Here is a 19,209-nt window from a genome sequence, read left to right on the forward strand (position 1 = left end):
GTTCAAGCACATTTAGCTTTGGTACCAATGAGACACTTGTATGTGCTGCTAGATAAATGGAAAATTTGATAATTATGCCCAGAAAGTATCCTAGAAACCATCAGAACCTAAGACATAGGCAGTGAAAATAGGAAAATTGGCAGAAGAAAAAAATATTTCTTGAATACTCTAAAAATTAATCACAAACAACCATCCTCAAGGAAGTGATATGTTTAGGTTGTCTACATTTTTATTGTGTAGAAAGGGATCTTTGTAGCCAGTGGATTTTTTCATAAGTTTTCTCCCAGCAAGCCTGCTTGGAGCAACAAAGCACATCTGAAATGACTTTGCAAACTAACAAATCATTATTTTTTCAGTAATTACCATCTTTATGTGCTATTGAACGTTTTATGTTGAAAATTTTATGTTAATCGCCAAGAAATGCTTAAATATATTGCTTTAGAGACATTACAGAAATGACCATAAGGTGAACATGGTGTAATGAAATACATAAATGAACTAATTTTCTCATGTTCCCTTTGTTCACTGTGTTTACGGTTCATCTTTTTCCAAGGCTTTTTTGATGACTGATAATTCTGAAGAAATATGTTGTCTATCCAAAATATTAGATAAAGGTCATTGTTGACATTACCCTACTTGGTTGTTGAGAAGTACATTTTTTTACATTTTAAAAAGACAGTCATGATTGGCAAGACTTGAATAGACAAGCTTGGACTTAATAAAAATTAAAATGAACATCAGTGAAAAATTTTCTAAAGGTATATGAGAAACCAACTTAAATTTCATACACTGAATGTCAAGTCTGTTCAGAAGGTCAGAACTTAAGTATATTATGAATGCTGTTTTATTTACTTGAAATACAAATTAAATTTATTGAAATTGACCATATTTCAATCACTTTTTCTTTAGCTAGCAGAATCTTTCAGTCCATTAAGTTATTTCATCATCTTACTTATTTTTATATACATTTATAGCACATCCAGTATCCTTTTAGATAAAAAAGAAAACATTTAAAAAGTAAGACCATTCAAATGCTTTTGTGTGTTTCAAAACACATTACTTTTCTTGTATGTCACTTATGGTCTGTTTGATATACATATGAAAATAATTTCACTCAAAGAAGAGTGCAAGGTATTATTGGAGTTTCAAATTTTGTATGAACAGAATATTTTATTTGCAGTTAGCTTTACTTAAAGTATTTCATAAGTAAGAACTTACTACATTTAAATTTACTATTGAAATACTCCTTAAAGAATCATATTAATCCTTTCCCACTTTCTGAAGGAGACCTCATGAACAGTAGAGCTAGTTTTGCTCCCTTTAAATTTAGTTCAGTTTTAGTGTATAAGAAAAAAAAAAAGCAAATTTGTTACCCAGATCCTTTTATGTGACTGAATTTTAGCAGAAAATGTAGTGTACATTTCACTTAATTTTTATAGGTAGAAACATATTAACATTCTATAAGTCTTTGTGTTCTATGTCTGATTTCAGAATGTTTGCATTTTATTAGTAAAGTGAAACAATTACCTTTGGCTCTTTGTCTTTTATATACTTAGAATTACAGAGAATAAAGTATTTGTTAGTTCAACCAGTTTAGCTATTAGAAAAAACATATTCATGACATGTAACCTATATTAACAATATAATGATAGTAAATTAAGAGTAAAGCAGTGTCACTTTTATGAGAAAAGTTTCCAATCCATATATTTTATTATCAAAATTAGACTAAATCCCAGCAAACATGTTCTAGTATGTTTTCTGGCTTGCATTCCTTCTGGTATGACAGTTCAGGGTTAATAGGTTTCCCTGAGCAGTTTAAAGTTTTAATATGGACTGTTTTACAAGTCCTTAAAGTAGCTAACACTGAAGCTTTAAGTCCAGCATGCCGTCATATTATTTATTTGACAGCCAGAATATTAGTTAGACATGATGGCGGAAGTCTCTGTTTTGTTGATTCCTTGATAAATCTTAAGTGTTTGTGATGTTTAATGTCTCAGAACATAATTTGGTGAATTCTTGAAATAAGCAGTACCTTAATAATTTATCATGGATAGACATTCTTTTGGTTCAAAAACATCTACTGATTTTGTGAACTGTCTACTAGGTATTTCCTTAAAGATAAATCAGTTGTGGTGTATGCTGCATTAATGATGCTGTAGTTAGTATATGAAAAAGAACTACTCAGTAATCAGCAAGTATTTTAAGTTCATATTATGCATTTCTTAAATAATTTCATTTTCTTCCTACTTGAATCAGCTACTTAAAATTATGCGATTTAAGTCAAATGTAGATTTTTCGAAGTCAAAACTACTGAATATCAACCTCATTTAAGTGTGGAATTTTAAGACCTCTACCTGTATATGCTACACAGAAAAAAAATTCAAACTTCAATAAGAAACATAAATTGTTTGAGATGTACTGAACCGAGGTGAAGAACCTGGCCATAGCATATACATGCTAGTATATGAAAACAGATAGTAAACAAATATCAAAATAATATTACTGAGGAAGAGATAAATTATACCATAATGCTTAATGATTAGAGACAGTGAGCAGATATTTTGTTTTATGATTTGATTAAACAGATATGTAATAGTCAAACTTGTATTTAAAATGTAATAACAGTAATAAACATATATACATATACTTAAAGGTTGTTCAAACAGATGAAACTGCAAGGAAACCAAACCATGTTCCTATCTCCAGTGAAGACGAGAGGAATGCTGTTTTCCAACTGGAGAAGGCTATTTCATCTAACAAAGCTACCAAAAGTAAGAACTCTTTAAAATAGCTTGGATTAGATAGACTACTTTCCCAAAGAGCCATATTGACAAGTTCATGAGGAAGAATTTTTAATCATAATAGCTGATTGTATCATCATATAAAAGTTTCTGTCTTTTACTCAAGATATCATTCATCATTTTTCTCCTCATGTACTTGCCTTCAGGTTATAAAATCTAATTCTCTAAATTACATTAACTTCTGTGTTACAGTTCTTATTTGTTTTATGCTTCAGATATTGAACAGGTCTAAAAATACAAGCAAATAGCTTGCTTTTAAGGAGCAGAAGATGCGGATTAGCTGAGCATACTAGATCAGCAGGATCAGGAAGGCACAGTCATCCTGAGCTATCTAGTGAGACCCTGTCTCAAAATAAAAAATGTTATTACCTAGTCATACTTTTAGACATGCCACTTTAGGAAAATTTCACAGAAGTCTCTGAGAGACAGACAGAATAAATATATAGATAAACATATGCCTTAATACACATTGAGGTCAGAAGATAACCTTGGATTTTGGTCCTACCGTCCATTTTGTTTGAGAAAGAGCTCTTTGCTGATTTTCTGATGCATACACCAGGCTTGTTAGCCTACTGGCTTCCAGGGATCCTCCTGTCTTTGCTTCCTGTTACTCTGTAGAAGCACTGGGATTACAGATTCTCTCGCTGTGTGTGTCCACCTTTTGTGTAGTAGATTCTGGGTCTCAAAACTCAGGTCCTCATGCTGTGTAGCAAGCTCTTACTGAGCCATCTCCCCAGCCCATTCTTTAATACAGCTGAATTTTTAATTCTTTAAAATCACAGTTAATGTTTATCTGCTTGGGCACACCCTATACCTTCTTTAGTTAGAGAAATCAATATTTCTCAAAGTTTTGTGATTTCATGTGTGAACCAATAAAATTTCAGGGAAAAAATATAACATTAATAATCTTTAAAGTGTTATTGGATTTCACTAAACTGGAAATATTCATAATATACATAAATGACTTTTTTACTTGTCAGAGGTACAATGTTTCAAAGTAATATTTATATGGTAAATTTTGGATTTATAAGAGCAAACCAAAGATTTGCTCTTATAATCTACTTGGAAGCAACTAATGTGCCAAAAGACTTTTTTCATACATTAACTTCTCTAGTTTGGTGGTATTAAAGTCATTGTTTTCAGGTTCTTTTATAACTTTAGTTGCCTACTTCTTTATCATTTTAATTGGTTAATAACAAGAATTTTTGTGATTGATACCTTTATTAACTGAGCAATGCTTTCAGCGGATCCTTCCGCTTGCTAACTTGTATATTTCTTTATTAGAATCTTGTTCCTTGAAAATCTTATACATGTACATTTTGTACATTGCTTTTTATCTCATCAAATCTTTACCCTTAACTAAAGAACATTCTTTTGGTTGCTCTGGTCAGGTAACCTTCAGATGGCAGTGCTTACATTTGAAAAAGATGATGACAGTAATGGACATATAGATTTCATCACAGCTGCTTCCAACCTTCGAGCCAAAATGTATAGCATTGAACCAGCTGACCGTTTTAAAACTAAACGCATAGCTGGTAAAATTATACCTGCTATAGCAACATCGACCGCTGCAGTTTCTGGCTTGGTAAGCTTATTCTTTTAAAAAAAATGCTTCTGTCTTTCCCACATTACCAACCTTAGCTTGCCACTCAGATTTTAGAGTTGAAGGGATAAAAAGTTGGATCATATAACTGAAATTTTTCAAGATATTTCTAAAAATGTAGTAATGTATATCTTTAGATACTACGTATAAATATATTCTAGCATTGAAAAAGAAGCTCAAGATAGCGTGTAGTTGTTCCTACAGCAATGATCTCAGTGACTTTCCCTTCCCTCCTGGGCTTGAGGCAGTAAAAAGAAGGGACCCACCCAACAGCCAGCTGAGGAGTCCTGGACCCATGGCACATGCCAGGTTTGCCTGGATTCTGAGTGCAGCTTACAGGGATCCTGGGGTCCTGGAGGGAGTTCTAGAATTTGAAGAGTACTTGACTGTGAGCACCGAGGGAGAGATAGGCAGACAGGCTTGGAGAGGAAAGATGGAGTGTTTCCATCCTCCCAGAGCACAGGGCTAAGGGCAACAGAGCAGCCCCCACCCATCCTGTCATTTTTCCCAACAGCTCTCCACAGAAATCTTGTTAGCCTCTATGTAAAGGAGGTATTCTTAACATCTACATACTTGAGAATCATTGTTATGACCATTTATTATGCTGTACTCTTTCAGTACTCTAAACTTAGAGTCAGTTATCTGTCCCTATATTGATTGGTTTAAATAGCTTTAGTTTTGAGTTATATCTGCTTTGAAAGTGGGATGATTAAATGGTGAAATAACTTTGTTTACTATATATTCCATAGACTGAACATTAAAAGTAAAATTTACTAAAAATATATAGATCAGTTAAAAAAGAAATGTTTTACTGCAATCATATGGTTGTTCTTACTATTGACAGAGAAATGCAGCAAGACCAATTAAAATCCCAAGTAGTTTTAGACTCTTCAGATACTCAGATTACCTTCTGTTGTCTAGGTTGCCTTGGAGATGATCAAGGTAGCTGGTGGCTATCCCTTTGAAGCATACAAAAACTGTTTCCTTAATTTAGCCATTCCAATAATAGTGTTTACAGAGACTTCTGAAGTACGAAGAAGTGAAATCAGGTATGTAGGAAAGTATGTTTTGTTTATATAATAAAAAAATAAAATATTCCACCCTTAAAAAGGAAACATACTGATTTTCATCCCTATTTCTTCTGTCTTTGTTAATCCTTTTTACTATTTCAGGATCCACTGAAACCTCATTTTGATGAATTATTTCCAAATAGTTATGCCATTTATCATCTTTTGGTTCCTAACTAAGATAATTTTAAAGCCATTCTTGACTGAGTATGGTCTTATCTGACTAGGAAACTAATTCCACACATTGAATCTAATTCCACACATTTATTACAACAGAAACAATTGCTTGTGTTTCTGTTTATGACATTCACTTTGGCCACAGCCATAAGTGTGAGCAGAAGAATCTTGTCAGAAAGAGATAACCCTCTTAACATCCTCATACATTACTTATTAGAGCACACCATACTGTTATCCATACATGAAATAAGGTGCTATTTTTCTGAATTATAAATACATTTGCACACATGTCAAATTACATACATGCCAAGATAATCATTCTAGCATGTTTATATGACAGCCAGTGATTTCAGTAATCCAAATGTCCAGTTGTTGGTGATAGAACATCTGCACCATGAAACCCCTACAACTGTTATAAAGAAAGGGATATATGCACACACGGAGAGAGAAACATCATATAACATAGCTTTATGTCTATATAATATGTAAGACATGAAAGCAAAAGGAACACTGTATGAATAGAAGGAGGGGATCATTAAGGAACAAAGGATGTTGATGGATATGAGTAAAGATCAATGATATACATGCATGAAAATGTCAGAAACTCTGTGTGTGAACTGAAGAAGTATTAAAAAGAAAATGAGGGGTACATTGTAAGACTATAAGCCTAAGGTTATTATATAATTCAAATGCTGATTTCTGTATTCCCCATATCTGGTTGCAAACCTTGTTCTGAGAATCTCCTGTCTTAATGTTGTATAAACTCTGCTCCCTAATGGTTCCCTGCTATGTCAATAAAGCAACTTATAGCCAATCACTGCACAGCGGAGAGACTAGGCCTGGACTTCTACCAGCCGGGGTGGAGAGAGGGGGGAGTGGGGGTTGGAAGAGTTAGAGGATAGGAAGTGGGGGATTGAGCCACCAGAGAGGTCCAGGAAAGAAGAATTCTGCAGGAAAGCTACAAAGTTCAAGTACCCTGGGATGTATGCTGGGAGGAAACCAGATTAACCTAGAGGGTTAAGAATAGAGTAATAACTGCTCAGTTGATGTTCTGTAAAGCTTACTATTAAACAAACATAAAATTCTCAGTTATTTAAATGATAGCTGGATTAAGAGTGAAACTAAGAGAAACAAAAACAGTTATATAAAAATGTAACATAAGACATATTTGAAATGAGTCACTGAAAAAAGTATACAAAACACATAAAAGTGGATACCTATAGTGTTTATTTATTGAATATTATAGAAATCATATTTCCCTCTCCACTACCACAATATTAATTTCTAAGTAACTCACAAATAATGAACTATTCAAAATGTTTTATTACAACTGATGGAAAGACATTTTAATGCTTATGTTCTTGATAGATTTTTTTTTTTGTAACAGAAATGGAATATCATTTACAATTTGGGACAGATGGACTGTACATGGAAAAGAAGATTTCACCCTGTCAGATTTCATAAATGCTGTCAAAGTAGGATATTTTCACTTCCTTGATTTATTAGTACCTTGAAGTTTTGTCTCTGTGTAATGTGCCTCCTAATTTATGGGAACCCCAGTGGGTCACTGAAACTATGATAGTACTAGATTCTTTATCAGACTCACACCTGTATGTATATACCTAGTGTAGTTTACAAGTAAGACATTATAAGAGAATAAGAATATTATATTAGAATGCATACTATAAGGAGAGTATTTCTCTCGAGATTACTTATTTAACAGTCGTTCTTAAACCTGAGCCTTTTGATTTTTTTTTTTTTCTTTCCTTAAGACAGTGAGAGCTCACTACTTTCAAAGGAGGCACTATTGGTTCCCCTTTGGCATGGCTGAATTGTCAGTCTCACTATTGTTGCACTTTGTGCCTTCTATTAAGTCAGTGGTTCTCAACCTTCCTAATGGAGCGACTCTTTAATACAGTCCTTCATGTTGTAGTGGCCCCAACCATAAAATTAGCTTTGTTGCTACTTCATAGCTGTAATTTGGCTACTGATATGAATTTTGAAGCAGCGCTTACTTAAACACTAGCAGTAGAGAGCCATTCAGTAACAAAGACAAGTTACTTAGGTGACTAATAAGTCACGTAAGTGTGGTGACCTGACCCAGCAAATGATTTCCATTAAAGCTGTTAGAGGACAGCCTTAGACTTTACCAGGCTGTTTGGGATGGCATGCAATTTAAAGCTAACATGTTTACTTCTGAGGGCTGGGGCCTTAATGAAAGAGCACTTAATGACCTGCCCCTAGCCCCAGAGCAGTCTCCAGGACTGGAATGAACAGAAGGTTTTTAGTTTGGAGATTTTTCCATTTAGTATTTTTAGACTCTGGTTAATTGAGAAAAGTAAAACCACAGATAACCGCTATAGTTCTCTTGGAGGATATAAATAACATTTTATATAAGCCTGCCCTCCTTTTGTGGCTGTAAAACATTTTTACTCATGTACTTTGGATGAGGCTGTGATTGTTTCCTTTGGGGTGTTTACCTTTAGGAGAAGTATGGAATTGAGCCAGCAATGGTGGTGCAGGGAGTCAAGATGCTTTATGTTCCTGTAATGCCGGGTCATGCAAAAAGGTTAAAGTTGACGTGAGTATCTACCATTATGTGCAGAAGAGGAACAAGAATCAAAGCATAAGTTGGGTATACACTGGAAAGTTAAAGAATATACTAGAATTTATATAAAAAGCATTATTGTGGCCTTCTGGTATTAGTAAAGACTGAATCTGACAGGGGAAGGCCAACAGTCCAATTCTCAAAAGAGACTCAGGATTGTACTTTTGTAAATTTATTATAGCCTAGTCAGATCTTTGTCAGATATAGGCTTAGAAATGAGATCAGTGTACTAAGGAAAGTAGGACACAGCCTTACATGTGAACATAGAAAATTACATGTGTAAAAATGAGATATAAGCAAGAGTACTAAGTAATGTTTTTATTTACTTGGTGCATTTTTGCTAAAGATGTCTGTTGTGGGTCAGGCTCTGTTCTAAGCATTGGGAATAGGAAGGACAGAAAAACCTTCCGACTTGAGGAATTTGAAGGAAAAAAAACTAGGAAAGGTAAAGTAGTTGTAGATGCAGTAGAAAAGGTAAAGAATGAAAAGAAAAAATATAGGATCAGGGAGGGCTGAGTTGTTACAAATTTAATAGTCTAGATATTGCCTCTGCGTGTTAGGTTTCTACCTGCTGTTGCTGCATTTTAGAGGAAGAAAAGTAACCAAAGGGAGCCCAAATCTTTACAGCTTCCTGCAAGGCACTGGTTGACCTGCTCCTCTGTATCCTTGTACGTTCCTTCTCTACTTCTCTCCTTTCATCTACATTGATTTCTGTATTTCTGGAACATGGCTGACATTCTCTGGTGAAGGCTTTGCTCTGGTTATTTCCTCTGCTTGCAGTTTGGAGACTGGATTGTCATCTTTGGTCTTTGCACTTTCTAAAAAGGCCTTTCTTAACTATTTAGCACTGCAAACTGTCTCCAGCTGTAGTTTAGTATGCCTGCCCTGTTTTGCTCTCTCCTTTTAAAAATATATTTATTCTTCAAAAGTTCATAATGTATAATGTACTTTAACCATCATCTCCTTCCTCTTCCCATTTAATCAGTAGATCTCAACATGTCGGTCACGACCTCTGGCAAATTTGATCTCCAAAAATATTTACATTAGGATTTATAACAGTAGCAAAATTATACTTATGAGGTAACAGTGAATATAATTTTATGATTGGAAGTCGCCACAACATAAGGAATTATATTAAGGAAGGATGGGAACCACTGCATTAAATGCATTTTTTTTTCATAACATTTTTCCCTCATATTTTGATGTGTTTCTCCCCAGATTCTTTTCTTTTTAATTGTGTATACATATCCACACACGCAAGCACTTGTATAGAGGACAGAGGCACATCTTTGTAGAATCTGTTCCTCCCATACACACGTTTTTACATGGGTTCCAGGAATTACCAGTGTTGCGTAATAAGCTGCTTTACCCACTGAGCAATCTCACTGCCCCTACTGTCTTTTAATTGAAATTGATTTTATTAGCATATGAGGGAATTTATTAATTTTGATCACCAGAAACTTACCAGTGGTTACACCCCTGAGGAAAATGACTCCTCCAATAATCATAACTCCCTTAGCCCCTTCCCCCATTAAGCCTGTTTTATACAACCATTGTTGGTGTGAGTTCATGGGTACAAAAGCCACGTCCAGAAGATAACATACACTTTTCTTTACCATCCTAAAGCTTTTGCATTCTTTCCATTCCCTCACCTGCAGTGTTCTCTGAGCCTTGAAAGAAGGGTATACAAAGTCCCAGTTAGGGTTGGCCACTCAGTCATCACTTATTCTCAACACATGGAGTTTCTCCATTAACTCTTGCACTGCAGGTAGACGTTTCTCTCTGACCAAGCTGGAAGCAGAGTATCTGAGTAAAAACATATTTAGGAGGTATTTTTTCACTATTCAGTTAACAAAGTGACAATAGTAGGTCCTGTTTCACACAAAGACATACTTATCTAGGGCTTATACCCTCCCTAGTCTGGCTTTCAACCAGGTTTAATGCTCGAAGCATGAATTCTTATATAGTAGGCCCTAAATCAGAATGTAGTTGGTTATCCTGATAACAGCCACGCCACTGTTGTGCCATTGGACATTGGGCACATCTTGCCTGGCAGGTTCGTGTAATAGCTGAGTTTTCACAGCCGAACCCCAGTAGTCTTCATATTCCCACACGACACACCCTAGCCAGCAGGGTGGATCCTTCCAGCTCAGGTATAGCCTCATTTCTCTGTATCCTTCAGTCAAAACAGGAGTCTTCAGCAAGAGGATCTTACGTAGCTCAGGTGGACAGCCAAGAGAAATGTCATTGTTTTGGAGGCCTCTGGGACCTCCCTGAGCAACAACTTATAAGAAAATTTCAAAAAAGTTTTTGGTTAGTAAACTGGCATGGATTAAGGGGTCAAAGTGATTGCTGCACAAGCCTGGCAACTTGAGTTTGATCCTTAGAACCCACTTAAAAGTAGAAGAAACTCCACAGTAATCCTGACCTTCATACACATATACCTTGCCAGAACCTTCTGCACATATACAGTACATACATACATGGGTAAACAAAATAATAAAACATTTTAATCACTTATGGCTTCTGGAAACAGCATTATCCACAACATTATAAACTCTTCCTGTATTTTCAGTATATAGCAGGTGAATATTTTCTTCATTTTCTGTGATCAGGTTGCCTCTTGAGTATATTAATGGTTTCATCTGTTGTACAGAAGCTTTTTAATTTCATGAGATTCCATTTGTCAATTGTTATTTCCTGAGCTACTGAGGTGTTATTCATGAAGTCTTTACCTAAGTCTTTTCATCTTTTTCATTCACTTTCCCCAGTATTGTTTGTTTTGAAGAAGTTATCTTTTCTCCAATATGTGTTTTTGGCATCTTTGTCAAAGTCATTTGGCTATGGATGCTTATACTTGGTTCCTCTATTCTATTATCCAATCTCTATGTCTGTTTCAGTGTCGTTTTATTATGTTGCCTCTGGTGTAACTTCAAATCAGCTATTGTGATAGCACCACTATTATTTTTACTACCCAAGATTACTTTGTCTATTCAGGGTCTTTTATGTTTCCATATGAATTTTAAGCCTTTTGTTTTGTTTTTTTGTTGTTGTCTGGTTTTGTTTGTTTGTTTTTCCAGTTCTCTGATGAATGGTGTTAGAATTTTGATGTAGATTGCATTGAACCTGTAGATTTTGGCAGGATGGCCATTTGCTCAGTTGATTCTTGAACATACGATGTTTTCTGTCTTCTGAAAGATCTTCCATTTTCTTTTTCAGTATTTTAAAGTTTTCATTGTAAAGGTCTTTTTAATTTTTATTTTTCTATATTAATCACAGGTTATTTGCTTTGTATCACAACTGTAGCCCCATCCCTCATTCCCTCCGAATCCCACCTTCCCTCCCTTATCTCCTCCCTGCCCCTTTCCAAGTCCACTGATAGGGGAGGACCTCCTCCCCTTCCATCTGACCTTAGCTTATCAGGTATCTCCAGGAATGGCTGCCATGTCTTCCTCTGTGGCCTAGAAAGACTGTTCCTCCCTCGGGGGAGGGGGCAGGGAAGGTAAAGGAGCCAGTCATTGAGATCATGTGAGAAATAGTTCCTGTTCTCCTTACTAGGGAACCCACTTGGATACTGAGCTACCATAGGCTACATCTGAGCAGGGGTTCTAGGTTATATCCATACATGCATGGTCCTTGGTTGGAGAAACAGTCTCGTAGAGGACCCCATGCCCTGCTATATTTTGTCCTTGTGGAGCTCCTGTCCTCTCTAGGTCATACTAACTCCCCCTTCTTTCATATGATTCACTGCACTCTGCTGAAGGTTTGGTTATGAGTCTCCGCATCTGCTTTGATACACTGTTAGGTAGAGTCTTTCAGAGGCCCTCTGTGGTAGGATTCTGTCCTGTTACTTGTTTTCTCCTACTTCCCCTGTCCATCCCATTTTTCTTTCTAAGTGAGGATTGATCATCTTAACTCTGGGTCCTCTTTCTTGTTCATCTTCTCTAAGTGCATATATTTTAGTATGTTTATCCTATCTTACAGGTCTATATAAGTGAGTATATACCGTGTGTATCTTTCTGCTCCTTTCTTTTAGTTAGTTTGACTTAGAGTGTGCAAACTGTGTTTATCATTTTAGAAAACCAGCTTGCTTCATGTGCACATGTGTCTGTATGTGCACATGGAGGTGTGTGGTGTGTATTCTAGTATGTAGGAGTGGACATATGAATGTGTATAAAGATCAGTGGATGGTGCCCTCAACTCCTTTATACCTTATTTAGGGAGCAAACTCTCACTATCTAGAGCTACCTTACTGTGTTGGCTCAGCTGGCTGGCCAACAGTCCTTATAAAACCCTACCCCCTCATCCCCGGCACTGAAAATACAAATGCCACCAACCACTTTTATCTTTTGTATGTGGCTTCTAGGAACCAAACTCTGATCTTCATGTTGCAAACACTTGCTTTTATAGCTACAAAATATTTTGCATGTATTGTTATTTCTGTCATTATCTCCTCCACTCACACTAGAATGATGGGCTTCATAGTGCACAAATCTTTATTTTATTTCTTCATTGTTGTATCTCAAGCAGTTAGACCAATACCAGGCACAAAAGAGCCATCAGTAAAAACTTGTATAAGTGGATATCTATGTGATGGTTCTCCTTAACATGACTGATGACTTTTGATTATCAGTTGAAGATAATCATTTGTACATTATAATTTTCTTAGTTATCTTTACCTTAAAATTGTTACATTAGATAAAATTAATTTGTCTTAAAATCATTAGAACTCCAAAGTATCATCTAGAGAACTTAAGAGCTGTTTTTAGAGTTCTTGTTATGTTTGCTACCAAGATGTGTGTAAAATATGTGATCATGAATTATTGTAATTTAAAATTTGCTGCAAAAATAACATGTTTTGCGAGTTGGCCAGTGTGTGGTCCCTGATTTAGCAGTTATTTATTAATTACTTAAGTGGCTGGACACTTTAAATCAGTGAATGAAACCGTGGTTAAGAGCATGAGCTTGGATTTATAAAGACTTACGTTTACAGGCTTGGGTGATTATTTATTAATACTTGTTTAGTTTCCTTGAGTAGCTTTGAAACATAGATTCTCATCAATGATTGTTCCCATAGATATTTAATGTTAAAGTAATAGGAAACCCTAAAAGTGTAGTAGCACAACAGTAATATTTCACAATTGTTGGTTCTGTTGCTATTTTATTATTTGTAGAAATAACCCTGATGTTAAGTACAGTTTACTCAGAGAAACTGGCACATTGATTATAAATTTAATTCTTTATAAATTAATTACTGTAACTAAATCATTACAATAAAGATGCTGACACTGCACCATGGACTTTCCTAAATCAGACTTCTGTTTTGGGTTAAATTTCATTTGAGCATTTGAAGGGGGATTATTATTGGCAAGAGCCAACAGCTTATGCATATTTACATAGCTTAAAAAAACTAAAGAGTGCAGGGTATCTTATGAAAGAAGGAGGAGATAAAAAGACCTGGAGAGGACAGGAGCTCCACAAGGAGAGCAATAGAACCAAAAAAAATCTGGGCCCAGGAGTCTTTTCTGAGACTGATACTCCAATCAAGGACCATGCATGGAGATAACGTAGAACTCCTGTACAGACGTAGCCCATGGTAGCTCAGTGTCCCAAGTGGGTTCCCTAGTAACGGGAATAGGGACTGTCCCTGACATAAAATCAGTGGCTGGTTCTTTGATCACCTCCCCCTGAAGGGGAGCAGCCTTGCCAGGCCACAGAGGAAGACAATGCAACTAGTCCTGATGAGACCTGATAAGCTAGGGTCAGATGGAACGGGAGAAAGACCTCCCCTATCAGTGGACTTGCGGAGGGGCATGGGAGAAGAGTCAGGGAGAGCAGGATTGGGAGGGGCTGAGGGGGAGGGAGTGACAGCTGGGATACAAAGTGAATAAATTTTAAAAAAAAATAAAAATAATAGAAAAAAAGGTAAAACAAACAAACAAACAAAAAAACCTAAAAGAATACACATCATCTCTTTGGAAAGTCAGGTAATTTGGATGTGAGTAGTAGAAAGAATGAAAAGTTATATATGGAACAAAGTAACTTTAAAATTGGAAGAATTGTTGTGGGGGACCAAATATAAAACATAATTCAGAGCCTTGCATGAATTGGTCCTCAACTTACGTTTTAAGAGATTTTGGATAACCAAATCCGTGAGAGATTTGGTAGCTTGTATTGTAATGTTTTAATGAAGCTTATTTTTTCCTCTCTCTAAAAGAATGCCAGTGGATCCATAATATCTCTAAGCTAGGAAATGTAGGAAGAAAGTCAGTTTTTTCAAAATCACTGCATTACTCTTTGGGATTTTTTTGTTTCTTTTCTGTAATTACCAGAAAGGATCCTATTAGATAAAGTGTTTTTAACTTGGAACAATAAGGAAAATTTAATGTTTAAAAATAGGCAGATTACTCTATTTTAAGGTATATATACAAGTCTCTTACTAGTACTAATTAGCAAATAGTCCTTTGATTTATCAAATTACCGAAGTATTTATCTTTGCTTATTCTTAGAATGCACAAACTTGTGAAACCTTCTACTGAGAAGAAATATGTGGATCTCACTGTGTCATTTGCCCCAGACACTGATGGAGATGAAGATTTGCCAGGACCTCCAGTAAGATACTACTTCAGTCACACTGATGAAGAAACGTTGTCATAGAGATACTCGGGACTGCTTTATTTTGGAAAGTGTACTTAATTCAGAAACTAAAATTAAATCAGCTCATAATACTGTGGATTTCTTTTTGCCTTAACTTAAGGAAAACAACAGTAGGAAGCTTAACTACACTGAAGAATTACAAAACATTTTGGAGCATAGTTCACATCTCTTCGTTGCTTCATACAGTTATTATCATAGCAACTTTGAACTGGAATACCATGTCTTAATGCTTACAAGTTTGTATATTAAGCCCTGTGGATGAAAGAAGGAACAAAGAAAGCATTTATCTATGACCAGAAGAAATAAAGATGAAGAAATTGAAAATAGTGAATCCTGGCTATTCAAAAAGCTAAATCCTGTTTTCAGGCTTTCTTTTTTTTTTTTTTTTTTTTTCATTATTTGAGACCCATTTTTCAATATAAATAGTGTGAAACTATACCTCTTTCATGATTAGGCTTTGAAACTTTCCTAACTGAGAGGAGAAGGGATCCTAACTGAGAGGAGGAGGGATTGATGAAGAATAGAGATTTAAATTTGTGTAGTTAAGTTAGTGTCTTCTTACTTGTGCTAACAGAGTTTGTTATATTACTTCCTCCCCTAAATCAGGATTTTTGCTGATAAGATCAGTGTTGTAAACCATGAGGACGTGTTAACTTGAACTCAATGTTAACAGTATTATATGCACTCTGACAACTCTCAGAAAATCCATGAATGTGAGCATATAGATATGACTAATCATTTGATTCTTAATACGCCTTTATTTTATTTATCTGGAGCTCAAAATTAGACATAGTATAAAAGGCTGAAATGTTATATAAAAGACAATATCCTTAGAAATAGGTGAAAATTAGAAATTTAATACAAGTACGGTTGTCTTTTTCTTTCCAATGTAATAGAGAAAAAAAAATAGTATGTTTTTTAAAGAAAACATGTCATTTTACTCTTCATTCCCAAAATGGGAATTGGCAGAGAGAAAGAATATATTTTTTTAGGTTTTTTTTTTTTTTTTCTTTGAGAAAAATGTTCTGTTTCCTGATATGAACAATTGCAAGTAATCATATAATTGGGTCCATCAACAGAGATAAACAATACGTTACTGTCAGTAAATGACTTTTTTTTTTTTTTTTACAAGCATATTTCATGTGTTCTCAACAGCAAGTTCTTACAACCTCTCAAAGTCACTTACTTGGAGCTCCTACTCATTTTCAGACCATTTGTAGCTACTTTGATGAATTAAAATTTAGATTAAATCAGTATTACTCCAACAGTATAGTTACTTTCCATTTACAAATACTTTTAAATGTCTATGTTAACCAGTTTTTTGTTTCCTCCTTTTATAAAGTCTCCAATTGGGAAATGGGTGAGTTATTGTAATAAAATGTTCTTTTCATTGAGAGATGGAGAAAAGTGAGCAGGATTTGTTGGTAAAGAAATGGCTACATAGAAAAATAAACTTTTTTTTGTCATATCCTACCCTTTTCTATTACGTATATTCCTAGTATAATGGTAAAAATTAATGTTACATAAAATTGAATCCAGGAACATCAAAGACTTTGTGGCTTAGAACTTAATGAGGGAAGGAATAATAGAATGTTTTCTGTTTTTGTTTGTTTATTTGTTTGTTTGTTTTGATAAAAAGCCTCTTTCAATTTTTACTTTGTCTCCTATTCTTTGGTAATAATGTTATTCTCTTGGCAACCATTCAGCAATCCTCAAACATGAACAGATACTTTGGCACTGTTTACTCAAGTGTTCACATACCTTTAGAGGTAAATGAGAACCATGCTTTGTAGAATGCCAGAGTAAACAAATAAATTAATAAATCAAATCAACCAGGATAAGGTAAGGTTCATTTTGCAATTAAACCTACAACCATTTTTTCATTTGTTTTTTTGGTTTTTGTTTCGCTCTTCCGTAGGTAATGATTATTACTGTCCTAATTTTTACTAAACTGGAAAGCCATAGTGAACTTGATGACAACTGATTTTCTTGTTTTGTTTATTTTGTACTTTAAGATTATTAATGAAATGTAACTATTGAATACTGGGGAAAAAAACAGTGTTACTCCATTCAGTGATTCCTTTTTTATTTTTTTTTAATTCTACAAATAAGTGGAAAAAAATTTAGGATATTGCCATAATTCGTGTTCTGTGTTTCTTTACACTCTTTTAATTTTTATTTTTATATTAATTACGTTTTATCATTTTGTGTCCCAGATGTAGCCTTCTCCCTCATCTCTTCCCATGCCCCTCTCCAAGTCCACTGATAGGGGAAGTCCTCCTCCCCTTCCAGCTGACCCTAGCCTATCAGATCTCATAAGGACTGGTTGCATTGCCTTCCTCTGGTAAAGCTGCTCTCCCTCCACCCACCCACCCCCCCCCCTTTGGGTTGGTAATCAAAGAGCTTGCTGCTGTCAGAGACAGTCCCTATTCCCCTTATAAGAGAACCCACTTGGAGACTGAGCTGCCATGGGCTACATCTGTGCAGGGGTCTAGGTTATCTCTATGCATGCTCCTTGGTTGGAGTATCAGACTCAGGAAAAAACCCTCAGCCCAGATTAGGCTGGGAATCGTGGCGTAAACCTATAATCCCAGCACTCACAGAGGCAGAGACAGGCAGATCTCTGTGAGTTCAAGGCCAGCCTGGTCTACAAACTGAGCACAGGAAGACCCTATCTCTTATTCTATGGTTAGTACTGCTTCTGTTACATTCTCTGCAAGCAGACTGGTTTCGGGCATATAAGCCAAAAGGGAACTGTGTGTTTAGCAAGCTAAAATCTGTAACTTTAATATCCAGGAGCACAAATAAATGAGAAAAAGAGGCACGCCATGAAAAACTTAGTTTGGGGTTTCTAAAGTTCATCTTTATAGGCTTGAAACTGTTGTGTTATATATCTTAAGTTCTTTATTCGTTGTTCCAAATGTACAATGTGGAAACAGTATATCTTATTTTTATACTTCATCTTTCATGACACATTGTTGGGACAACATCAAAGTACAAAAATATAGCTCTAGCTGGGCTTATAAGTCTAGAGTAGAGTACTTATCTCGCATACACAAGGCTTTGGGTTTGAGTCAACTCAAAAACAAAATCAGAGTTTAGATCTTGGGAGTCAGATGAAATAAGCAATTTGTATTTGCTTTACTCTTGCTGTATCATGAAATCTTGTTTGTTTGGTTTTTGTGTTTGTGTATGTGAACATGATTTGTTTTACCTGCATGTATGTCTATGCACCACATGTCTGCAGTGCTCATGAAGCCAGAACAGGGTGTTGGATACCCTGAGACAGGAGTTACACAAAGTTGTAATCTGTCATGTGAGAGCTGGGGAATAAACCCAGGTTCTTTCAAAAGGCAGTCTGTTATCTTAACCACTGAGCCATCACTCCAGTCTCAAAAGCTTCCTTTTTGTAACTGAAAAGGCATGTTTTAAGTATGTAAAATGTGAGTATACAATTTCTGGAATAATTTTAAAATAATTGCTCACCTATTCAATATTAAAATTAATAGAACCTTGGTATCAGAAACCTTCCTAATTCCCCAGTCACAAACATCTTACACCCTTGGTAATTACTGCTCTTCTACTTCTGGTTTTAACGGTTGGCTTGTTCATATGGTATTACTGCCCCCCCATGTGTAAATCAAAACGGAACAGTTCTGTCTGCTTTTGAACTGTATGTAAAGAATCATTCTACATAGTTTTCTGTATTTCATTTGCCATGATTCTTCCGTGTTCGTCGTGGCCATGTTTTATTTACCATCGCTATAATAGTTTACTTTACTTTTGTATTAATATACCAGTTTATGTGTTGTATTGACTGAATGACAAAGATGTATTTAGTTCAGGATAATTACAGTTCTGTAATAAATGTATTTTGTTTCTCTTGAATTGCAAATAAGATGTGTAGGATCAAAATTGCTTGATTGTAGATATTTTTAGTATTTTAATTTTGAAATGAAATAACATCAGGTTCTCCTTCCCTACTTTTTTTCCTCCTTCTAATAACCCTTCCCATGCACTGTCCCCTTTTACTAGGCATTAGATAATGTTCATTTTCTCCACATTGTGATCAGTTTGGATGGTTTTTGTTTTGTTTTTGTACTTTTGACAGTGTGGTGTACATGCAATTGTGTTTTGTTAACTATTTCCTCTATTATGGGGGCAGGCACCACCTTTTCACAAGTTCATTGGCCATTTAAACTTTCTTTTTTGAAAAATGTCTTGTCAGATATGTTATGCGTTTTCCCTTTGTTTTGGCAGTTCTTTTCCTCATTTGATATGTAGAAGATATTTATA

At 35.3% G+C, this 19,209-nt stretch overlaps 1 protein-coding gene across 2 annotated transcripts in view; it reads left to right on the plus strand.

Moving 5' to 3' along the window:
* Positions 1-16,982, plus strand: part of Uba6 (ubiquitin like modifier activating enzyme 6) — a 79,450-nt gene extending 62,468 nt beyond the window's left edge. For both annotated transcript variants that reach the window (XM_055629274.1, XM_055629275.1), the window contains exons 28-33: positions 2,654-2,771; positions 4,193-4,386; positions 5,326-5,453; positions 7,036-7,123; positions 8,135-8,229; positions 14,766-16,982. In XM_055629274.1, coding sequence (XP_055485249.1) covers positions 2,654-2,771; positions 4,193-4,386; positions 5,326-5,453; positions 7,036-7,123; positions 8,135-8,229; positions 14,766-14,913 — 771 coding nt within the window. In that variant the 3' untranslated portion in view covers positions 14,914-16,982. The remainder of the gene's footprint in view (positions 1-2,653; positions 2,772-4,192; positions 4,387-5,325; positions 5,454-7,035; positions 7,124-8,134; positions 8,230-14,765) is intronic.
* Positions 16,983-19,209: the final 2,227 nt, after the last annotated feature.

Source organism: Psammomys obesus, unplaced genomic scaffold (assembly GCF_907164565.1).
Source record: "Psammomys obesus unplaced genomic scaffold, mPsaObe1.curated_primary_1811, whole genome shotgun sequence".
Taxonomy (NCBI): Eukaryota; Metazoa; Chordata; class Mammalia; order Rodentia; family Muridae; genus Psammomys; species Psammomys obesus.